A 22233-nucleotide genomic window follows, 5' to 3' on the forward strand; every position below is an offset into this window, starting at 1 on the left:
GTCAGTTTTGGTCCCTGAAGTTAGATCTGACCAATAATAAAGTGAAATTACAAAATTGGAATACCCCTTTTTTTTTTTTTTTTTTAATTTAAATAGATTTTTATTAACAATATAAAAAAAAAAGGAGAACAACAGAATGCCATTTACATTGCATTATATCAGATACACATTTTCTTACTTTAATAAACCCCAACATTACCCCAACTACCCCCCTCCCCCAGAATACCCCTTTTTTACACTGCGGCATACATATGTAAGGTCCATTGAAATGACAAATTAATTAACATTCATTATCAAACATGTTTGTTTAGTTGAATTTAATTGCCAGGTTTTTGCTATCCAATCTGATTGCATCATGGTGTAGGGATAGAGATCTTTTGATACAAAAGTTTATCAAAACTACAGCAAGAAGCCCTTTAAATGATCCAGTGCTGGAATAAGGGTCTCTGTTATGCTGCTCTCAGAAAAACCTGGTGACAAATTCCCTTTAAGGGCTCATACTCATCTGCATAAAAAACGGACAAGTGCAGTCCGATTTGAAATAATTGCATTGCTCCCTGACTAATGTTAGTCACTGATTCACTGCTCATCTGCTTTTTTTTTTTTTTTTTTTCCATTTTTTAGCTGGGATTGGATTGAGAAAAAAATCTGAGCATGCTGTGAGTGGCCTCGTATGTCAGAGGAGACTCGCCAATGCAAGTCAAGAATGGGTGCGAGATAAAAATCACAAACAGACCATGCATGTGCCGTCCAATTTATTTTTTTTATTTTTTTATTTTTTTGCTCGCCGTCTTCTAGAAAACCTGACATTTTATCTGCCGAGTACAGTAAATACATAGCGTGACAAGTCAGAAAAGAATAGATATATACATAGAATAGATAGAAAAATGTCAGTAATATTTATAATTAGTGCAGTGCGTGTGTAGTTTAATGTTCATTTATTTAGCTAATAGCTCAATAATAATTTTTTTTTTTTTAAATGGCATAAGATCACCCACAATTTTGTTAACCAGCTGAGGGAAAGCCGACAGCTGGGGGCTTAGCCTGGGAAGGGAGTAATACACATGCTGCTTCCCAAGCTAATAATTTCAGCTCACAGCTGTCTACTTGGCCTTTAGTTGTTTTCAAATGGGTGGGCCCCAGTCCAAAAAAATAAAAAAATTAAGTGGGGGTCCCCCCAATAATTAATAACCAGCAAAGGCTAGGCAGTCAGCTGTGTCCTGATGATAATAATAGGCTAGGAAGGATGTGTATTACCCTTTCTCAGGATATAAAGCTCAGGTCCCAGCTGTTGGCTTTTCTTCAGCTGGTTAGCAAAATTATGGGGGATCCTGTGCCTTTTTTTTTTTTTTATTGAATTATCTAAATACATGTACATTAAACTGCAGAATCTCTATTTGCAAAAGCCGATGTTAAAAATACATTGCATACGGAAGTCGTACAGATACTGGGTGGAGAAAGATCGCATGACACCCGTCTGACTTTTTGGGGCCAACATTGGAACAGATGAGCGTGAGCCCTAAAGTTACAACTTCCATTTATTATCTTCCGCATAGAAGAACCTGTAGGAGAAAATGCACTCAACTATAGGTTCCCAACATCAGATCAAGATCTCATGTACAACCATAAATGTGTTTCCCAATATTCGTTCATTTTGGAAGCTCATTTGTGATTCTCCAGCTGAATAATTTTATAATATATTACAATTTGTAGAAAATATTCTGATGTATTTATTTCTGATCTAATTTGAGTCCATTACCTAAAATCTTGTTTCTGTTGTTTTAGTTCTGTACTTTTTACACCTTGTACAAAGATAGTTCAATAGGAAGACACAATGAATTTGCACCTAATGACACTGTCTTACTGTATCAGGCTCTGCAGAAGACGTACCAGAAGATCCTCCGAGAGAAGGAGGGTGCGGTGGAAGCTAAATACCAGGCGATGGAGAGAGCTGCTACCTTTGAACATGACAGGGATAAAGTGAAAAGACAGTTTAAGGCGAGTCGTAGTCGGCTGCAGAAGCTACTTAGTTTAGAATTAAATCCAATCTCCAAATTAACGCAGACGTTTAATCAGTTCACTATTCAACTATCTTTATCATTTTGTTGTCTTTTTTTTTTTTTTTCTTGCACTGTTAAAAAAAAAAAAAAAAGACCTACCGTAACTTATTTCATATAAAGGGTTGTCCACCTCTAAGGACATTTTCCACTTTCGTACGTTAATTTGGAGCTAAAATGTATTTTTACAATTGGGTCCCAAATGTTGCCCCCTTTTGCTTTTATAAGCTCTTTGCTTCTCTGCTCATTCAACTTTGGTGTGATGTGTGTGCATAAATCAGCTGAGAGGAGAAAAAAAGGGATTATGTATTGACAAGCACAACCATGATAGATGATATGTATCATTTTATTATTGAGTCATGAGTAAGACTGCCTAGTGCAGTAGAAACGTGTCGACCATGTAAATTTTTCCTTTTTTTTTATGCACTATTTTTTTTAAAAAAAAAAAAAAAGAAAAGGAAAATCCAGTCCTGTTGAGCCAGACTCCAATTTTTTTTCTATTTTCCTTGATGTGAGGCCAGGGCGAGGCCGGTATCTGAGCCCCCAGGTGGATGAGCATAGAGCAACTGGGTGAATCTGGAATTAAGTATTTATAATTTTATTACCGTGTTTTTTGGTCTAGAAGACGCACTTTTTCCCCCAAAAAATGTCGGAATATACTTACAAGTAGTGTGGTGGTAGCAGGAGTCGGGTGATTCTGCTGCGGTCCAACGCTGCAAGGCGATGATTACATTTCCTTCCCAGGCTGGTGCGTAAGCCTCTGCGAAATCCCATCCCAGGCTGGTTAGGCTGTGCTCTGTGGTGCGGGGGGCTCCGCCGGCATTTTGTGAAATCCCGGGGCCCCCCGCACATCCGTTACTGTGATGCTGTGGCATCCAGGGGTGGCGTATGCTCAGACGGCAACGAGATCTCGTCCCGAGATCTTTGGAGATGAGATCTCTATCTGAGCATGTGCCACCCTCGATGGCCATTTTCCCAGAGGCCACCACATCGCAGTAATGGATGTGTGTGGGACTCTGGGCTTTCATAAAATGCCAAGCGGAGCCCCCCGCACCACAGAGCGCCACCGAACCTGCCACAAACCAGTAAAGATAGATATTAGTGATGAGTGAACGTGCTGGGATAAGGTGTTATCTGAGCATGCTCGAGGGCTAACCAAGGGACTTCGGTGTGCTCTAATAATATATTCAAGTCATTGCGGCTGCATGTCTTACAACTGTTCGACAGCCGCAACACGTGCAGAGGTTTCCATTTTGTTAGCCGCGAGACATGCAGACAACAAGACTAAGTCCTGTATTCAAGGTGTAAGCTGTAGATGAAGCTGCTATACGTCTACGATACGCGTGGGACGTATTCCCACTGATATTACATTGCCTGACACATTCCTTATCCTAGAACTCCACTTACTCCCAGTACTCCATGCATTTTTTCAGAGAGGCAATTATTGGCATTATGTGCCTTGCCTGAATTTATACCTTGCAATGTAGGACCTAGTCTTTTTCATACTCCATAGATAGATATTATTATCTAATATATAATTGTCAATCAGCTCTGTCACAGCTTCTGGCGATTGTGTCGCTACCACAATCCACCGCGCCGGAAGTAGCCGACCGCCAAATTGGAATACCTAAGTGATGGGTATTCCAATATGGCACCCGCTGGTGGTACCGGGCACTTGGGCAGTACCACCAGTGGGTAATATCATACTCACCTGCTCCCGGTGCGTCTCTGCATGTCACTGCTTCTCCGGCGCCTGCTGCTTCTTCCTGTGTTCAGTGGTACGATGTGACCGCTGAACATAGGAAAAAGCTGCCGGCGCCCGGAGACCATCTGTCAGTTAGAAGCAGGGACCGCATCGGGAGCAGGTGAGTATAACTGGGGAGGGTGAGCATTCCGATATTCACCTGTCCTCATTCCACCGTCTTCCGCGTCCTCTGCCTGTGACGTTCTGGTCAGAGGGCACGATGACATGTTTAGTGTGCCCGGCGGTGGAACGGGGATAGGTGAATATTGCAAGTGTCGGGGGCCTGCTCAGGACAAGAGGTGAGCATGTCATTATTTATTTATTTTTTTTTTTTTTTATCGCAGCAGCATTATATGGGGCAAATGTTTCTATGTAGCATCTTGTGGGGCCATAATCAACCTTTATGCAGCATTATATGGGGCAAATGCTTCTATGGAGCATCTTATGGGGCCATAATCAACCTTTGCGCAGGATTGTATGGGGCAAATGTTTCTATGGAGCATCTTATGGGGCCATAATTAACCTTTGTGCAGCATTATATGGGGCATATTTTTGTATGAAGCATCTTATGGGGCCCATCATGAGCTTTATGGAGCATTGTATGGGGCGTATTTTGTATGGAGCATCGCTTGGGGGCGAGAGCTTCTCGGTGCTGCAAAGCCTGCCCCATCGGGACGTCACCACCCTCCCGATGCGATAGCATCAGGCCTCATCTAGTATGTTATATTTGGTTATGTCCCTTACAGCAATGTGTGACTGGGGATTATATGCTCTATTTGGGTACATCACTTACAATACTTTGTGTCCAGGGATCATATGCCCGTTTTTTTGTATTATTGTCTGTGTTTGCATTTCTTACATACTTAGGCTATTGGTGTATATATCTATCTTTACTGGATTTTATTGTGTGAAGGATACCATTGTTTGGGATTATTTCATTATTAGTTAGTTATACTGCTCCCTTATATCCTAGTGTTTTTTTTTTCTCTACAGGCTATCATGCATTGTTTTTTTTCAATTGTTTTTATTGACAATATGGTGTTTCGTACTTCATAAAATTATGTAACACATATCTATACCACAGGTGTGCTTGTCAATAGGTAATCCCTTTTTTTCTTCCTGTTATTAGTCTCATTGATTACTGACTTAGCACCCATCTTGTTATAATAACTGTGCGTCTCAACCTTAGCTGTTAAATCAACTTAGAGGAGCTCAGGAAAAAACAGAGGTAAAGACATATTCTCACTGGACCTTCGGAATGATCTCACTGATGGATTCTCCGTTAACCGACTGTCTCCAAAGATGGACAACCCCTTTAAATATCCGTATCTTATGAAACAATTTTAACTGTAAGGTGATCTCCACATGTAATACATCAAATTGTCCAGATAACGCTGCAGTTACTACTACACATACAGTAATGGCCTAAAGTGCTGGCACTCTTGAAATTATTCTAGAGAATGAAGTACTGTATTTTGCAGATTATAAGATGTACCGGATTATAAGACGCACCCCAAATTATGGGGAAAGAATAGGAAAAAACTTTTTTAATAAAATGGTGGAGCTTCTTCTAATTCCTGCGTCTTATTGCTTACCGTGGGTGGAGGCTGCGGTGGAGCGGGATCCCGGGGTCACTGCTGGCAGAGGCAGGAGTGATGCCTTGCTGTGGGAGTAAGGGGTGTTCAGAGGTGCGACGCTGCCAGTGTCCAGTGGTGCGGGGGCTCCGCTGACATTTAGTGAAAGCCCGAAGCATACTTTTGCCTCCGCTAGCAGCGACCATCAGACCCCGCTGCACCACAGCCAAGTAAAGTTTATTATAATTATAAGACACACCCATATTTTCCCCAAAAAATTTTTGGGAAAAAATGCATCTTAAAATCTGAAAAATACTGTATTTCTCCCAGAATATTATTGCAGTTACCCATGTTTTGTTATACACAGGTTTATTTTATTTCCCTTGTGGGTATTAGAACAACACAAAAGAGGGGGAAAAAAAGGCAAATTTGACACACACAATCCCCAAAATGGTCCAGACAATATTGTTGGAACCATCAACTTAATATTTCTCCATCGCCTTTCATTGGGGGACATTTGGTGGCACACCCTTTGGAATAAGTATCTGCAATCATTCACTTCCTATAACAAGCAACAAGCTTCGTAGGCTTGTGCGCACACGTTGCAGATTTTTTGCGTTTTTTTTTTCTTTTCGCTATAAAAACACGAAAAAAACGCATACATTATGCATCCCATTTTTTTTAGAATGCATTCCGCAATTTTTGTGCACATTTTCTCTGATCGCCCATGACGGCACCACGGAGAGAGGGGATCCACCCACCAAGGACAGGAAACCTACGGATAAAAAGGCGGTACCACTCTCCTGCATCAGTTGGTTTCCTGTCCTTGATGGGAGACCTACGGACTTACCAGATCGACGTTGGAATTCCGGGGCCAACCAGTCCGACTCAGGCAGCTGGGGTCCCTCTGCCTCGGGTGGGGTGGTGACCCGAAGCGCCACCGCTGGGGGCTAGTGGGCCTCTAGGGTGTGCGGGGGAGGTGACAAGGAGTTCGCGGTCACCTCCCCAGGTAAGATGCAGCAGCGGCAACATCCAGGGGGGTCCCTCTGTGGTTGCGGGAGGTGCAGCGCGGCCCTCCCCAAACAAGCGTCAGTCTGCACACTGCACCGCCATCAGGCGTGCAGAGCCGCGCGGCAGGGACTGCATAGGACCGGGGGCGCCGGTCAGCAGCGCCATATCTGCACTCCGGGCGCCATCTTGAAAGTTCGGCGCATGCTCGGGATTGCGCTGGTCTCGCGAGGCGGCCGGAGCTTCCGCTCGGGCGCATAGACGATCTGCGCAGGCGCCGCTGAAGCTCGACTGCGCAGGCGTTCGGCGCTCCTCGCCGTCGGCTGGGCGCTACTGCGCAGGCGCCGGAGGAAAAAGAAAAAAAAAAAAGAAAATGAAGAGCGGCGGGAAAGCTTTAAATAGGGGAAGTTGCATCCTCCCAGTGGCTCTGCAATATATCGGCAGGAGCCTCAAGAGCTACCAGTCGCCGCAGCACAAGCGCAGCAAGCGTTATTAAGGCAGCGTCCGCAGACCAGCAGCAGTATGAGCGACCCGGCATCACCCTTGCCAGAATCACCTCCACCTATAGCATCGCCACAGCAGCAGCAAAAAAGGCAACAGCAGAAAGGACACCAGGACGCCAACAAAGAACGCCAAAGGTCCCAACACAGTAAGGGGTCCAGTACGGCGTCGGGGAAAAAGCCAGAGGCAGAGAATCCCCAACCGGTATTTATGGGTCCTGGAGGTGGTAAGTTGATCTTCGTGAAAGTCAGAGACAGTAAGATTATTATTTGTCTCTTTTAGGGGAGGAAGAGTGTAGATAAAACAAATCACAAAATCTGTGCCATCTGTAGAGAGGATCTTCCACCTGCCTGGGAGAAGAGGCTATGTAATACTTGCATACAGCAGACAGTATCCGAAAGCCTGCCTGGGTTTGCAACCGACCTAAAAAACCTGATTAAGGAGCAAGTGGAAGACACCTTTAGATCCCTTTTAAAAGGGGAAAAAAACGGAGAATGACCAGACACAGGTCCCCGTCTCCGGTCTCAAAATCTGACAGCGATAGTGCGAGTTCAGTATCCTCCGACTCCTCATCTTCATCATCCACTTCTTCCTCGGGGGGGGCATAACTGTTTCCCACTAGAGGACACCGATGGTCTCATAAAGGCAGTGAGAAGTACTATGGGGTTAGTAGACTCCCACCCTAAAAAATCGGTACAAGACATCATGTTTGGGGGCCTAGAACAAAAAAAGAGAAGAGCTTTTCCGCTTAATGACGCAATTGCAGCTTTAATTAAAAAAGAATGGAAAAAACCCATGAAAAAGACTCTTAACTCCAAAAAGAAAATACCCCTTCGAGGATGAATCCTGCTCCTTTTGGGAGAAAGCCCCCAAATTAGATGTAGCAATAGCTAAAGCATCAAAAAAAATTCGCTCTCCCGTTTGAGGACATGGGGGTCCTAAAAGACCCTATGGACAAGAAGGCGGACGCCTTCCTCAAAGGCTCTTGGGAGGCAGCGGGAGGAGGCCTAAAACCAGCAGTAGCAGCTGCATGTAAATCTCGCTCCCTAATGATCTGGTTGAATCAACTAGAGGGTCAATTAAAGGGGAAGACTTCCCGAGACTCGATACTGAATACTTTACCAGTAATGAGGGGAGCTGCGGCTTTCCTAGCTGACGCCTCGGCCGACTACATCAGATTAGCTGCCAGGTCAGCAGTGTTTGCTAACGCGGCCTGGCGCGCCCTCTGGCTTAAGAACTGGCCAGGCGACCTGCAAACAAAAACAAAACTGTGTACCATCCCCTGCGAAGGAGAATTTTTGTTCGGTTCTACCTTAGACGACATCTTGGAAAAAGCAGGGGACAAGAAAAAGTCCTTTCCCTCTCTGAGTCTCCCCTCTTACCGGAAGCCCTTTCGGAACAAGAGGTTTTTCCGTAAAAACCCGGGGAGAGGCCAGGGGAAATGGGAGGATAAGAGGAACAAAAATAAGGGGTTTATCTTCAACAAAAACCCCAACGATAACAAGAAACCTTCACAATGAAGGTTCGCCCCAGGTGGGAGGGAGATTATCTCTCTTTCTCCCAGCCTGGGAAAAAATTACCTCCAGTCAATGGATACTGAACATCATAGAATCAGGACTGAGGTTAACATTCAAAAGATGCCCCCGTCCCTCTTTTATGGTGACACCTACAAGATCTTCGGCAGAAGAGCAGTTGGCGCTAGAAAACGAGGTCATCGGGTTAGTACAAAAGGGAGTACTCCTGGAGGTTCCCCTACAAGAAAGAGGGCAAGGGTACTATTCCCCTCTATTTCTGAGGAAAAAACAGACAGTTCCTTCAGGACCATTATAAATCTGAAAAACCTAAACGGTTACCTAGAGGTTCAAGCATTCAAGATGGAAACGATAAAGTCATCTATCAAAATGCTGTTTCCTCAATGCTTCATGGTGGTCCTAGACCTGAAGGACGCATATTATCACGTCCCAATACACAAGGATCACCAGAGATTCCTCAGTATGGCGGTTCACATCAGGGGAGTCCTAAGTCACTTTCAGTTCTCAGCTCTACCATTTGGTCTAGCCATAGCCCCGAGGGTTTTCACAAAACTGATCGCAGAGGTAATGGCTCACCTCAGGGAAGAAAATACCTTGATTGTACCATATCTGGACGATTTCTTGGTGATAGACTCCTCCACGCAACATTGCGAGAATCAACTGGCAGTAGTGATTCATTCCCTAAAGGAATTGGGCTGGCTAATAAACATAGAAAAATCCAGACTAATGCCTTCTCAGGTCCAGGAGTACCTAGGTCTCACTCTGGACTCCAAAAAAATGGAATGTCGGCTCCCGGAGAACAAAATACAGAAACTAATAAGTTTAGTATCAAGAGTTCAATCTCTCCCCTCCATAACACTCCGTCAGGGTATGTCCCTCCTAGGCTCTATGACCTCTTGCATCCCCGCGGTCCAGTGGGCCCAATTACATTCAAGAGATCTCCAATGGCAGATATTATCAGAGCAAATCCATCTAGGAGGGCATTTAGACGGGCGGTTAACTCTATCTCCTCGCACCAATCACTCTCTGACATGGTGGAAATCGCAGGAAAATCTTTCCCAGGGAGTCCCATGGGTAATTCAGATCTCGAAGGTCCTGACTACAGACGCAAGCCCCTCAGGGTGGGGGGCTCATCTGGGCGATCTAGTAGCCCAGGGCATCTGGTCTCCGTCTCTAGCAAACAAATCCTCCAATATGAAGGAACTTCTCGCGGTCAAATTTGCCCTTCAGGAATTCTTGGGGGTCCTTCACTCTCACCACGTAAGAGTGATGTCGGACAACCGGGTGGTAGTATCTTACCTAAATCACCAGGGGGGCACCCGTTCCAAAAATCTAATGGAAGTGACCAACTCAATCCTACAAATAGCCGAGAGCAACCTCCTATCCCTAACAAGCCTGCACATAAAGGGAGTAGACAATTACAAAGCAGACTTCCTCAGTCGGTCCAGCCTAAAACAGGGAGAATGGGAACTAAATCAGGCGATATTTACCCAGATCACAGAAAAATGGGGTGTTCCCAAAATAGATCTCTTTGCGAGCCATCTAAACAAAAAAGTAGCCTCCTTTTGCTCCCTATCTCCTCTGGGGAACCCAGTAGTTGTGGACGCTTTCCTGATGTCTTGGGGTCACCATCTGGTCTACGCCTTTCCTCCTCTTATTCTGATTCCAGCAGTGCTGAGGAAGATTCGGGAGGACGGGGCGCTGGTCATCTTAATTGCCCCGTTCTGGCCGAAGAGACCTTGGTTCTCATGGATGAGGAAGATGTCAATATCCGACCCTTGGGTATTACCAGACCGCCAAGATCTGTTGTCACAGGGCCCAGTCTGTCATCCGCGGGTCAAGAACTTGCACTTGACAGCTTGGCTCTTGAAAGGAAACTATTAGAAAGCAGGGGGTTCTCTCCAGGGTTAATCTCAACTTTGTTACAAAGTAGGAAGCCGGTTACAACGAAACAGTACGGCAAGATATGGAAAAAGTTTCTGTCTTCATCAGGTGAAAAAATAGGGAAAGAAATTGCCCTTAATTCCATATTAGAGTTCCTACAAAACGGGTTGGAGATGGGTTTAGCCACTAGTACCCTAAAAGTTCACGTGGCGGCATTGGGAGCCCTATTCAATTTTGACTTAGCTTCAAACAGGTGGGTCTCTAGGTTCATCAGAGCAGCAGGAAGATCGAGGCCTCTTCCGGTAAATGTTGTTCCCCAATGGGACTTAAACTTGGTCCTTAAAGCCCTGACTAGTCCACCATTTGAACCATTACACGAAACCTCAATAAAAAACCTATCTCTCAAAACCGCTCTGTTAGTCGCCCTTACTTCTGCCCGTAGGGTTAGCGATTTACAGGTTCTCTCAGCTAACCCTCCTTACACACAATTTCTAGAGGATAGGGTCATTTTAAAAACAGACCCAGTGTATCTCCCGAAAGTGGCTTCAAAATTTCACAGGTCTCAAGAGATATCTCTCCCCTCCTTCTGTCCCAACCCTAAAAATAAGGAGGAACAAACATTGCATACACTAGATGTAAGAAGATGTCTCTTACATTACCTAGAAGTCACTAGAGAGAGTAGGGAGGATCCCTCTCTGTTTGTGTGTTTCCAGGGTCCTCGGAAGGGGGGAAAAAAGCATCTAAAGCCACCATAGCAAGATGGATCACGGATGCCATCAGTCTTTCATACTCGGCAAGTGGAATGTCCGTTCCCGGGAAGGTTAAGGCTCACTCAACAAGGGCAGTAGCAACTTCCTGTGCGGAGAAGGCCGGTGCTTCCATTGACCAGATATGTAGAGCTGCTACCTGGTCCTCACCATCCACATTCTGTAGGCACTATAGATTGGACCTAATCTCCTCTTCAGACCTTACCTTCGGTAAAAGGGTTCTGGAAGCGGTGGTCCCTCCCTGAATGTACTATCTATGCAATTCTCTCCGTGGTGCCGTCATGGGCGATCAGAGAAAAATATAGTTCTTACCGATAACGGTATTTCTCTGAGCCCATGACGGCACCCGTACATTCCCTCCCTTCACTTGTGGGTGCGCACATCAAAATAGTGCCATAGTCTATTCATAGTTTTAAAGTCACGCGGTATCTCGTTATGCTAAACAGTTAAAATTTAACAAATGTTTTTAGTAGTCTCCCATCCTTCTCTATGTAAAACAACTGATGCAGGAGAGTGGTACCGCCTTTTTATCCGTAGGTTTCCTGTCCTTGGTGGGCGGATCCCCTCTCTCCGTGGTGCCGTCATGGGCTCAGAGAAATACCGTTATCGGTAAGAACTATATTTTTTGCGGAAAATAACGCATCGCGGTAAAAAAACGCAACATGTTCATTAATTTTGTGGATTTCCCACTATATTATTCCATTGGGAACCTCCAGAAAAATCCGCAAAAAAAGTGCAAAAAACGCATGCGGATTTCTTGCAGAAAATGTCCTGTTTTGCTCAGGAAATTTCTGCAAGAAATCCTGAACATGTGCACATAGCCTTACACTTCTCAACTGGAATTTGTTAACACTTTTTTTTTTTTTTTTTTGTAAAATGCTCCACGACTCTCCTATTTGAGGAGTGCCTTCTCCCAACAGCAATTTTAACATCTCTCCACATGTGTTCATCAGGGTTTAGAGCCATACTCATTGCTGGTCACTTCAGAACTCTTCAGTGCTTTGTTTCCATCCATTTCAGGGTACTTCTTGAAGTATGTTTGGGGTCATTGTCCTGCTGGAAGACCCTATGCCGCAAACCCACACTGTGACTAAAAATTCTTTGATAATCTTCAGATTTCATGATGCCTTGTACACATTCGAGGTACCCAGTGCCAGAGGCAGCAAAACCCCAAAACATGTTTGAACCTCCACCATATTTGACTGTAGGTACTGTTTTCTTTGTAGGCCTCAATCTGCTTTTGGTGAACAGTAGAATGATGTCCTTTACCAAAAAGCTCTATCTTGGTCTTTTGTCCACATGACACTTTCCCAGAAAGTTTTTGGCTTACTCGCACACATTTTGGCATACTATAGTCTAACTTTTTTGTCTGTGTCAGCAGTGGGGTCCTTATGGGTCTCCTGCAATAGCATTTAATTTTATTCGAATGTCGATGGATAGTTGACGCTGATGCACCTTTAGCCTGTAGGACAGCTTGAATTTCTTTAGAACTTGATTGGAGCTGCTTATCCACCAATCCAGACTATTTTTCTCTGCCATCCACATCCAGGGAGATTAGCTACAGTGCCATGGGTTGTAAACTTTTTGATTATGTTGCGCACCATGGACAAAGAAACATCAAGATCTCTGGAGATGGACATGTAACCTCGACATTGTTAATATTTTCAACAATTTTGGTTCTCAAGTTCCCAGTCAGTTCTCGTCTCCTCTTTTCCGTTCTCCTTGCTTAGGTCGGTTTCACATTAGCGTTTGTGTATTCAGCATAGGGCTGCATACTTCTTACCTTCAGATCCGCATCCATCCTGCGTACTTATCTTTAACATTTTGTATGCAGGGACATACGTGGTCATGCATTGTATGCGGATGCGTCCCCGTGCGGCGTTTTGACGTGCCGCGTTTGGCGGGCACTTCATAGCACAGCACGGGGACGCATACACATACAACGCATGGCCCTGCGTACACAAAGTTAAAGATAAGTACGCAGGACGGATACAGATGTATCCAGATCTGAAGGTAAGAAGTACGCAGCCCTATGCTGCGTACGCAAATGCTAGTGTGAAACCGTCCTTAGTGTGACACACACGGATACACAATCCAACGATTGAGTCAACCGCTTCCCGTTTTATATGGTTTCAGGTGTGTTTTTTTTTTTTTTTCATATTGCTCACACCTGTTACTTGCCACAGTTGAGTTTGAACGAGCATCACATGCTAGAAACAAAGATGTGAACCCACATTTTTTGTAAAGGTGCAAACAATTTTGTCTGGCCCATTTTGGGGGATTTGTGTAAAATTATGTCCAGTTTGCCTTTTTGGTGTTTATTTTTTTTTGGTTTGTGTTGTTCCAATACACACAAAAGAAATAAATGTGTATAACAAAAACGTGTAATTGCAATAATTTTCTGGAACAATTTTAAGGGTGCCAACACTTTTGGCCATGACTGTATATTCACTGTAAAGAAATTATGTTTTATGAATTGGTCAAGTCATCAGTTGAATAATTAGAAGCTGATTGTAACGGGTCTTAACAGATCTTTAGAGAAACAAAAGAAAAAGAAATCCAAGATTTACTGAGAGCCAAGAGAGACCTTGAAGCCAAATTTCAAAGATTACAAGCCCAGGGAATCCAAGTGTTCGACCCCTGTGAATCTGATTCTGATGACAATGGCACAGAGGTGACAGGTAATTATCCTCCTGGGGTACTAGTACCGTTCCCCTGCCGTGCGCAGTAGCAGAACGTTGGGCTTGGCCGATGAGGCATTGATTCACTCTGCTCAGGTTCTTCTTTTTTTTTTTTTTTTTTTTTTTTTTTTTTTTCTGCATCAAAATCCAGATTGTTGGCAAGAAAAACACTGATTACAATGCCCTCGCTTTTTTCACATTTTTGTTTATTTTTATTTTTTTTTGCAGGGTTTCTAAATGCATTTTTTACCCACTTATTTGAATGTGTAAAAAGCACTGCAAAAAAACTGAAAGAATTGACATAATGTGTGCAAGAATGCAGCAGGGCTCAAAATAAGCACGGAAAAAAGTGCATTTTGTGCACGAGATTTCAGAAATGTTATTGATTATTCTGGTGCTGTAAGGCTATGTGCACACGTAGGAAATGTGGTGCAGAATTTTCTGCACAAAATCCACATCTCCTGGCAGAATCCGCAGCTGCGCATTTGCCGCTTATTTTCTGCAGTTTTTGCCACTGCGGTTTTCTATCATGGAGGGGTGCAGAAACGCTGCAGATCCGCACAAAAGAAGTGACATGCACTTCTTTTAAATCCGCAGAAATTCCGCACTGATTTTTCCGCACAACTTTTTTTTTTTTTACCCATTGATTTACATTGTACTGTAAATCACAGTGCGGATCTGCAGCGTTTCTGCGCGAAAAATCCGCTGCGGATCCACAGCAAATCCGCATTGTGTGCGCATAGCCTAAACAGCTGTGTGCTTTATGCACCAAATACGTGTCAAAAATGCGCCTGTGAACATACCCTGCAATCTCTGTTCTTTTGCATCACTGGCCAAGTAGCATTCACCTTTAGGCTTCATTTATCTGTAAGGAAGTCATTTTTTTAGGATCCTCATTGTGTCTACATAAACGAATTACAGTTCAGAAGATCTCCAGACCTACTTTTCCTATGATCTTTGATATGTACGGTAGCACTCTAGAAAAATACTATGTATGCCTGCACGTTGCAGAAAATCTATCATTCGGATGTATTTCCTATTAGCGATTTTCACAATGTGCAATATTTACAGCATGAAAGCACTTGATCCGTTAGACCTGTTAGTAGCCAGGTCCTCAGCAATAATACATGTATTAATGGGGGCAAATCATGACATTTAATAACAAGGTGTCTAGTACTAGTTTTGGAGAAATCTAACATTTTTTTTTTTTTTACATATCTTGGATAAAGTGCCAGGAACGCAGTGTGACTACTGGACCAGCGGAGCCTTAGGCAGCGAGCCTTCCATGGGCAGCATGATGCAGCTTCAGCAGTCATTTCGGGGTCCGGAGTTTGCTCACAGTTCTATTGATGTTGAGGGGCCATTTGCAAATGTGAACAGAGGTAAATGATGATATAATACATCTTAAAATCCCATTGCTGGTAATAAACAGGCTTGTATCATACAGGTGTCTGTTGCTGTCAGCATATTTAAAGGGACTCTGTCACCTGGTTTTTACTATCCCATCTGAGAGCAGCATGGTGTAGGGGTAGAGACCCTGTTTTCATGGATGCATTTTTTACTGGGCTGCTTACTGCAGTTTGGTAAAATCATTGTTTTATCTGCTGCAGATCTCCAAGTTCTCCAAAAGCTGAGTTTTCTCTGTACATTGTGCATAGGTGGATCGCCCCCACGTTAGGGCAATGGGGTACTCGGTACCGGGCCCTTCTTCTGTTCTCAGTGGGCATGTCACGGTGGCTAGACCCGGTCCATGGCCCTTTGAGGGGCGCCCAATAAAAGGACAAAAGTTTATAGGATAATGTTCGTGACGCCACCTGTGGTATTCGGTCAGGATGACTGACGCTGCTTAGGGGTCCGCTAGGGTGATGTTATGGCAGCTAGATGGTATATCTTCCCACAGGTGAAGTATGTCCCCAGGGCTTCCCAGAGTGTAGTTGGTGGTTAATGTAAGGCGCAGTGAATAACGAGGACACAAGGTTGCAGTCTTTTTACCTTTACTGAAGGCTTCAGCATCCACAGTCCAGGGTAGGGACCACAGGGTAGGCAGAGTCCGGCCGGTCTGAAGGCAAATCCAGAGTCCCCTTATCCAGGTGGAATTCAATAGCCTTCCTCTAGCGCCTGGGCGTTGTAGTCCCTCCGTGCCGAGCAACTCGGTAAGGTCCTCACAACTATTGTGGATGTTAAGTCTCTTCCTCTCTGTCCCCCTGACGGATAGGACAAACCCGTATGACTGGTGGCCTGAGGCTTTTTATAGGGACCCTAGAGACGCTCCGGACCCCACAAGTTGCCACCCTGCCTCCTGGGTATATGGTCGGGCAGCCAACGTGAAATCAACTGTCCTGCCAGTCTCTGAAGTAGCGGCATAGAGATCCTTACTCCCTCGGTGTTCTGGCTACCGGTACTGCGCTTCAGAAGGAGGCAGCCTGCTTCCAGCTGGTCTCCCGCTGATATTCCTCTCCTTTTGCTATGACTTCGTTGCTCACTCAATGCAACACAATTCCTTTCAATGTCTTTCTTAGGATGCTACCGCATGGGATGCAGGCGCAGCTCCGTGTACCCTCGTCTTCCGCAGGCCGCAGTCTGGAGCTGGCTGGAACCCACTCCAACCAGCCTCTGCCAAACTCGGTCAGGACTCACTGACTATCTCCTACTCCCTCCAGTCAGCTTCTGTCTAACTTCCTAACCAACCCACCAGTTTTACCTAAGTGTGAGGAGTGCCCTAATAGATAGAAGCATGGCTCCCCCTGGCGGACTGGAGTGTGAAGTGTGTTTTGTGGTTGTGATACCTGGACAGAAGATCTCCTTTATTGCCTTCAGACGTAACATCACTCGCCCTGGTGGAAGAACAACATTACTGCAACGACCAGGACTCTGGGGCGCTGCACAGGCAGAAAGCTGCAAATCCGTGTTTGGGTTATAATGAAGTTATGAATATTGAGGACTACAAGTCAGCAGGATTACTAGTCCTGTACTGATAATTTCGTGCTGATTAAAACAGAGATTTTAACAAAACTACAGCAAGTAGCCCAGTAAGTGATAAGTCGCTGGAACCGGGGTCTCTGTCTCTACATTATTCTGTCAGCTCTTAGAATAATTGACAGATTCCCTTTAAGGGCTCGCTCACACTAACCTATAAATCGGATGAGTGCAATGCGAGAAAACATTGCATTGCACTCTGACCAATGTTAATCAATGATTCAGTGTTCATCTGCAAGTTTTTTTTTTTTTTCTCAGCTTGGATCGGACTAAGATAAAAATCTCGCCAGTGCAAGTCAGTGGGTGTGAGAATAAAAAATCGCATGGCACACAGACCATGTGTGTGCCATCCGCTTTTTACACACACACATACATCTCAAAGGAAACCCGACAATTCATTAGCCATGTAAACTAAATTCACTGCCTGAACTGTCAGAATAGAATAGATGTCAGTGATATGTTTAATCAGTTCTTTGCGTATGTAGTTTACTGTACATGTATTTAGCTAATCAATAAAAGAAAAAAATGGTGTGGTGTCCCCCACCCCCCCCCATTATTTTTACTAACCATCTAATGGAACAGCTATGAGCGTGTGATAAACTCTGGGAAGCTGACCATATCCATTGAGCTACCCAGCATGTTATTGTCAGCTCACAAGTGTCTACTTAGCCTTTACTGGTAGTTAAAAAGAGGATATCCCCCCCAAAAAAAATGATATGGCATCTCCCATATTTTTAATAACCAGCTAAGAGAAAGCAGACCGCTGCGGGCTGATATGTATGGGATAGAAAGGGCCATGAATATTGGCCACTTCCGAATCTAATAAGACCAGTTCTCTGCCGCCCTAGAAATGGCACATTCATTAGATGTGCCAATTCTGGCGCTTAGCCTCGGCTTTTCTGGTGAGTTGGCAATCGGGGTAATGGTTTTGGGGTTGTCAGCTTGGTAACGTTCGCTGACATCAAGCCCAGAGGTTAGTAATGGAGAAGCATCTGTCGGACACTCCGATTACTATCCCGGGAGTCAAAGTAAATAAATTCACACAGAGAAAAGTCTTTTAATTGTAAAAAGCATTACCCAAAAATTACCCTCTCTTACCCATTTATTACCATAAACAAATAATCCACAGGGGTCCTCCGCTATCCATAAAATGGACGTCCCACAACTATCCCCAACTCTGCTACATTCAGAGACTGTGATGAGCAGTGGCATGAATAACGTTACCGCTCATTTTAGCCGCCAGAATCAGCGACAGTGACAAGTGGTGAGGTCACTAAGGTTATCGCAGGTCATAGCTGGTGTCTCACACAAAGGCCCTTTCCAGCCTATTAATATCAACCCGCAGCTGTCTGCTTAACCTTTGCTGGTTATTATGAATAGGGGGGACCCTACGTCACTTTTTTGGGGGGTGTCCCCTCTTAACTAACCAGTTAACGCTAAGCAGACAGCTGTAAGCTGATATTAATAGGCTGGGAAGCTCCATGTTTATTTGAATCTTTGCAGGCTAATGAGATCAGCTCACCGCTGTTTGCTTTCCCTTAGCTGGTTATTTAAAAACAAGGAGAATCTCACTCCCATTTTTTTTTTTATTAGCTAAATACATGTACAAAACTTTACATGCAAAGCACTTATTAAAAATATCACTGACATCTATATCTGTATATAAGATTGCTTTATTAGTTTGAAAACTAGCTTTACGTTACATAGAATATTACAGTATGTAAAAGCGCATTGCATATTGATAGCATCTGTATGACATGCATATACAATGTGAGCAGAATTGCATTGTACTCGCATGACACTTGTCCTGCTTTTCTGGCTCAACATTGGCCAGAATTTTTTTTTTTTTTTTTTTTTATACGCCAGTGTGACTTGCAGCCTAATGATGACTTATGACTTTCTCCATTCTTCCACATTTTCCAGATGACTGGGATGCCGCAGTGGCCAGCCTGCTTCAGGTCACACCGCTCTTCTCTCAGGCGTTATGGAGTAATACTGTGCGGTGTTATCTAATCCACACTAAGGACACTCAGGCTGAAGTGGACATTTTCTTAAGGGTGAGAACACGTAGGAAGTAAGTTTGGTGAGAAATATGTTAATGAACCATAAACTGTTACCCGTCTTCTTGTAGGAATACTCACCAAAGCTTCAGAAGATGTGCGAAGCATTGGGCTACTTTTTTCACGTGGTGTATTTTCCTGAGGAATGTGAAAACTATTATGCTGCTGTACGGAAGTGGGAAATTGAGAAAAGTTCCCTGGTGATATTATTTATGTGTTCCTCCTTCAATGGGTAAGGCGCTTTTTAAGAAAAATTCTAAAAATCTGTGTCCTGGAATGATAACTATAATAGTTGGGCTGTACTACAGAAGACACATACAACCCACCATGCCACTTGGCATCCATGATGTTATCTGACAGTTCTACATCAGATTATTAAACTTTTGACTGTAGATAAACTTCAGGAAGAAAGAGAAAATACTAGCAGATAATGTAGCACTGAACCTTTTTTGTCACAGGCGTTTCCGAAAGAGTTAGAATGTCCCCTATATTGTACAGAGAAGTGGAGGTCATGTACAGACCTGAGCAGTGCTGCAGTATCGCTGGGAGGGTGGAAAGTAAAGTAGTTTTCCAGCCGCTAAAAATATAAAAAACACCTCTTGGAATGCTGTAAAATAACAAAAAAAAATACTTTACCAATCCATGGTGCTCCTGTTCCAGAGCTGCCCAGGTCCCCCACTGATGACCATACTATCTGTCCAGACTGGACAGACTAGCTTTTCTGCGTTGGTTGCTTCTGTTTCCAGTGATTGAGCGAGGACACCCCCACTAACGGGCTCTGGCCGGGAGTGTGCAGATCGCATACTTGACTGCTGTCCCCAGCGCAGACAATGGCGAATCCTTGCAGCGCACAATGTGTGCGCAGGGATGTTTCACAAGTCTGCAGCCTCAGAGTGACGTGGACTTGTCATTCTAGACCAGACAATGCCTTTAATCTGCTTTGTCCTGTACTAATATGGCGTTGGTACTCAAGTGGTGGTACATACAGTTGTGTAAGTGTTTGCCCCCTTCCTGACACACTCCCCTCCTGTGATAAAGCCTACGCGAAACGCGCGTCAGGTGGGTTTACTTCAGCAACCCGGCACCTAACTGTCTTCCAGCATGGGTAAGGAATTTTATACCTAACTCTGATACTTTGCACTTATGTTTCCTCATATGGACTTTTTGTCACTATGACAATTCCTGTGGTATGTACTATCTCATAGAGGTTGGACATTGCCTCATACTTATGTTGGGCATATTAGTAATGCAATAGTCGGTATCAGTCATGTTGTGCTAGACTATTTCCATGCTTGGAGCACATTAAATACATTTTTGTGCCGGGGATGCAGCAGTTCCCAGACTAGGGTTTTTTGTCTTTTTTTGTTAATTTTGTTACTTGTTTGTAATCTTTGATATTTTCAATAAAGTGTACTAATTTTTTAATTATACTATATGTATGGAACTCCATTTTTTCTAATGTGTTAATAGTATTGGGAGTATACATTTAATGTCCGCTTACTTCATGGGTATATACACCAGGCCAATTAGGCATTACCCTCCAGTATATGGGACCCATGTCTTTCTTGTGAGTTTGAGTTCAATGGCGAATCTTTGCAGCGCACAATGTGTGCGCAGGGATGTTTCACAAGTCTGCAGCCTCAGAGTGACGTGGACTTGTCATTCTAGACCAGACAATGCCTTTAATCTGCTTTGTCCTGTACTAATATGGCGTTGGTACTCAAGTGGTGGTACATACAGTTGTGTAAGTGTTTGCCCCCTTCCTGATTTCCTATTCTTTTGCGTGTTTGTCACACTTAAATGTTTCAGATAAAACAAATTTAGATATTAGACAAACAGAACACAAGTAAACACAAAATGCAGTTTCTCCTTCGCCTCATTGGGGGACACAGGACCATGGGTTATGCTGCTGTCACTAGGAGGCTGACACTAAGCTGAGACAAAAAAAAGGTTAGCTCCTCCCCTGCAGTATACACCCTCATGCTGGCTTCCAGTTCAAGCTCAGTGTCCGTAGGAGGCACACTGTTTTTTTTTTTTTTTTTAATTCTACCCGGACGAAGGGGGCGACGGATTCTTTCATGGTCCGATCTCCCCCGAACCAACAACAGGCGAGCACGGGAGTTTTACCTCTCCGTATCCTCTCCTGCGACGTGGGAGCCACTGCCTGAGCTGACTTTTTTCTTTTTGGGCGATGGTTTTTTTCCCTAAAAGGGCGCCGATCTCCCCTCTTTGTTCAGACGAGCACTTGTGTGTTACCTCCAGTACCCTCTTCTGCAGCCAGGCCTTTTTATTGCCGGACATCTGCCCTGTCCACCAGGTTTCACCCTCGGCTGTACAGAGGCACTGGTACCCGTGGCGTCCGTGCAGCGCACCCTGCATCACCACTGCATGCGGCTGATTCAGGTGATGGACGGTTCCTCTCCACCCCCCTTTCTGGGGCTGGTGGATGGAGGCTTCCCAACCCCTGCACCGTCCCTGTCTTTCACCCCAGACACTCCTACCTCAGCCCCTGGTGCGCTGCTCCTTCAGGGTAAGTGTCTCGTGGAATGGGGGGGGGGGGTGGTCGCCGGTTCGGAGGGCTCCGCCTTACTAGTGGCACACTTTATTCCTGGGCCCCTTTGTTGTCCCGGCCGGGTCGAAGCCGCAAATTTAGTCCCCGGCTTCAGCCTAGCCGACCGGGGATCTGGCGCTTCCCGATAGGCTCCGCCCCCTTTTTCGCGTCATCGCGCGGCGCCGCCCCCCGGTCCTGGCGCTTCTCGCTGTGTGCGAGATCTCTCCCCCAGGTCTCGGCGGCCATCTTGGATCCTCTCTGCACGCTGCAGCTCCAGGTCTCCCAGCCGCAGCGTCCTCCACGTGCAGCACTGTGCACGCCGGCTGTCGCCTAGTCCTCCTGCCGCCGCCCTCTTCCCCTGTGGGACACAGGACCAGGGTAAGGAGACCGTCAGCTCTCTCCTGCAGCGCCGCCCTCGCTTCCTTAGGCTAGACCCTGGGTATCTGGCATTAGTGTACACCATGTCTCAGTCTAAGACTAAAAAATCCTCAAAGGTGCATTCGACCTTTTTTTCTGCGTGTACCACCTGCCAGGCTACACTTCCCCGCCCTCAAAGCTCTCCCCTCTGCTCTGCCTGCGATGTCCCATGTGCCCAGGAGCCCGCCACCGACTCCGGCGTGCCTAGCAGCCCACCCCCCCCCCCCCCCCCCCCCGTGGGTCGCTTCACTTTCGCAGTCCGTGGATTTTTTAGCCAACGCCATTAAATCCATTCAAAATCCTCCCGGGGAACGGGGCAATCCGTTACAGGTCCTAAGAGATCCCTCCGTAGCAGGGGAATCGTCGGCCAGCAGGGGCCGCTCTCTCCATAAAGGGGCACGGTCATCCAGAAAACGGACCCGCACTACCTCTCCTGAGCGCTCACCTCGCCACTCAGACTCTGGCAGCTCCACCTCTCGCT

At 45.2% G+C, this 22233-nt stretch overlaps 1 protein-coding gene across 2 annotated transcripts in view; it reads left to right on the forward strand.

Annotated features, from left to right (window-relative positions):
- NPHP3 (nephrocystin 3) overlaps positions 1-22233 on the forward strand; it is a 131943-nt gene that overhangs the window by 7452 nt on the left and 102258 nt on the right. For both annotated transcript variants that reach the window (XM_069730099.1, XM_069730100.1), the window contains exons 3-7: positions 1873-1998; positions 13598-13748; positions 14978-15130; positions 18648-18781; positions 18856-19016. In XM_069730099.1, coding sequence (XP_069586200.1) covers positions 1873-1998; positions 13598-13748; positions 14978-15130; positions 18648-18781; positions 18856-19016 — 725 coding nt within the window. The remainder of the gene's footprint in view (positions 1-1872; positions 1999-13597; positions 13749-14977; positions 15131-18647; positions 18782-18855; positions 19017-22233) is intronic.

The sequence above is a fragment of the Ranitomeya imitator genome, chromosome 6, assembly GCF_032444005.1.
Source record: "Ranitomeya imitator isolate aRanImi1 chromosome 6, aRanImi1.pri, whole genome shotgun sequence".
Taxonomy (NCBI): Eukaryota; Metazoa; Chordata; class Amphibia; order Anura; family Dendrobatidae; genus Ranitomeya; species Ranitomeya imitator.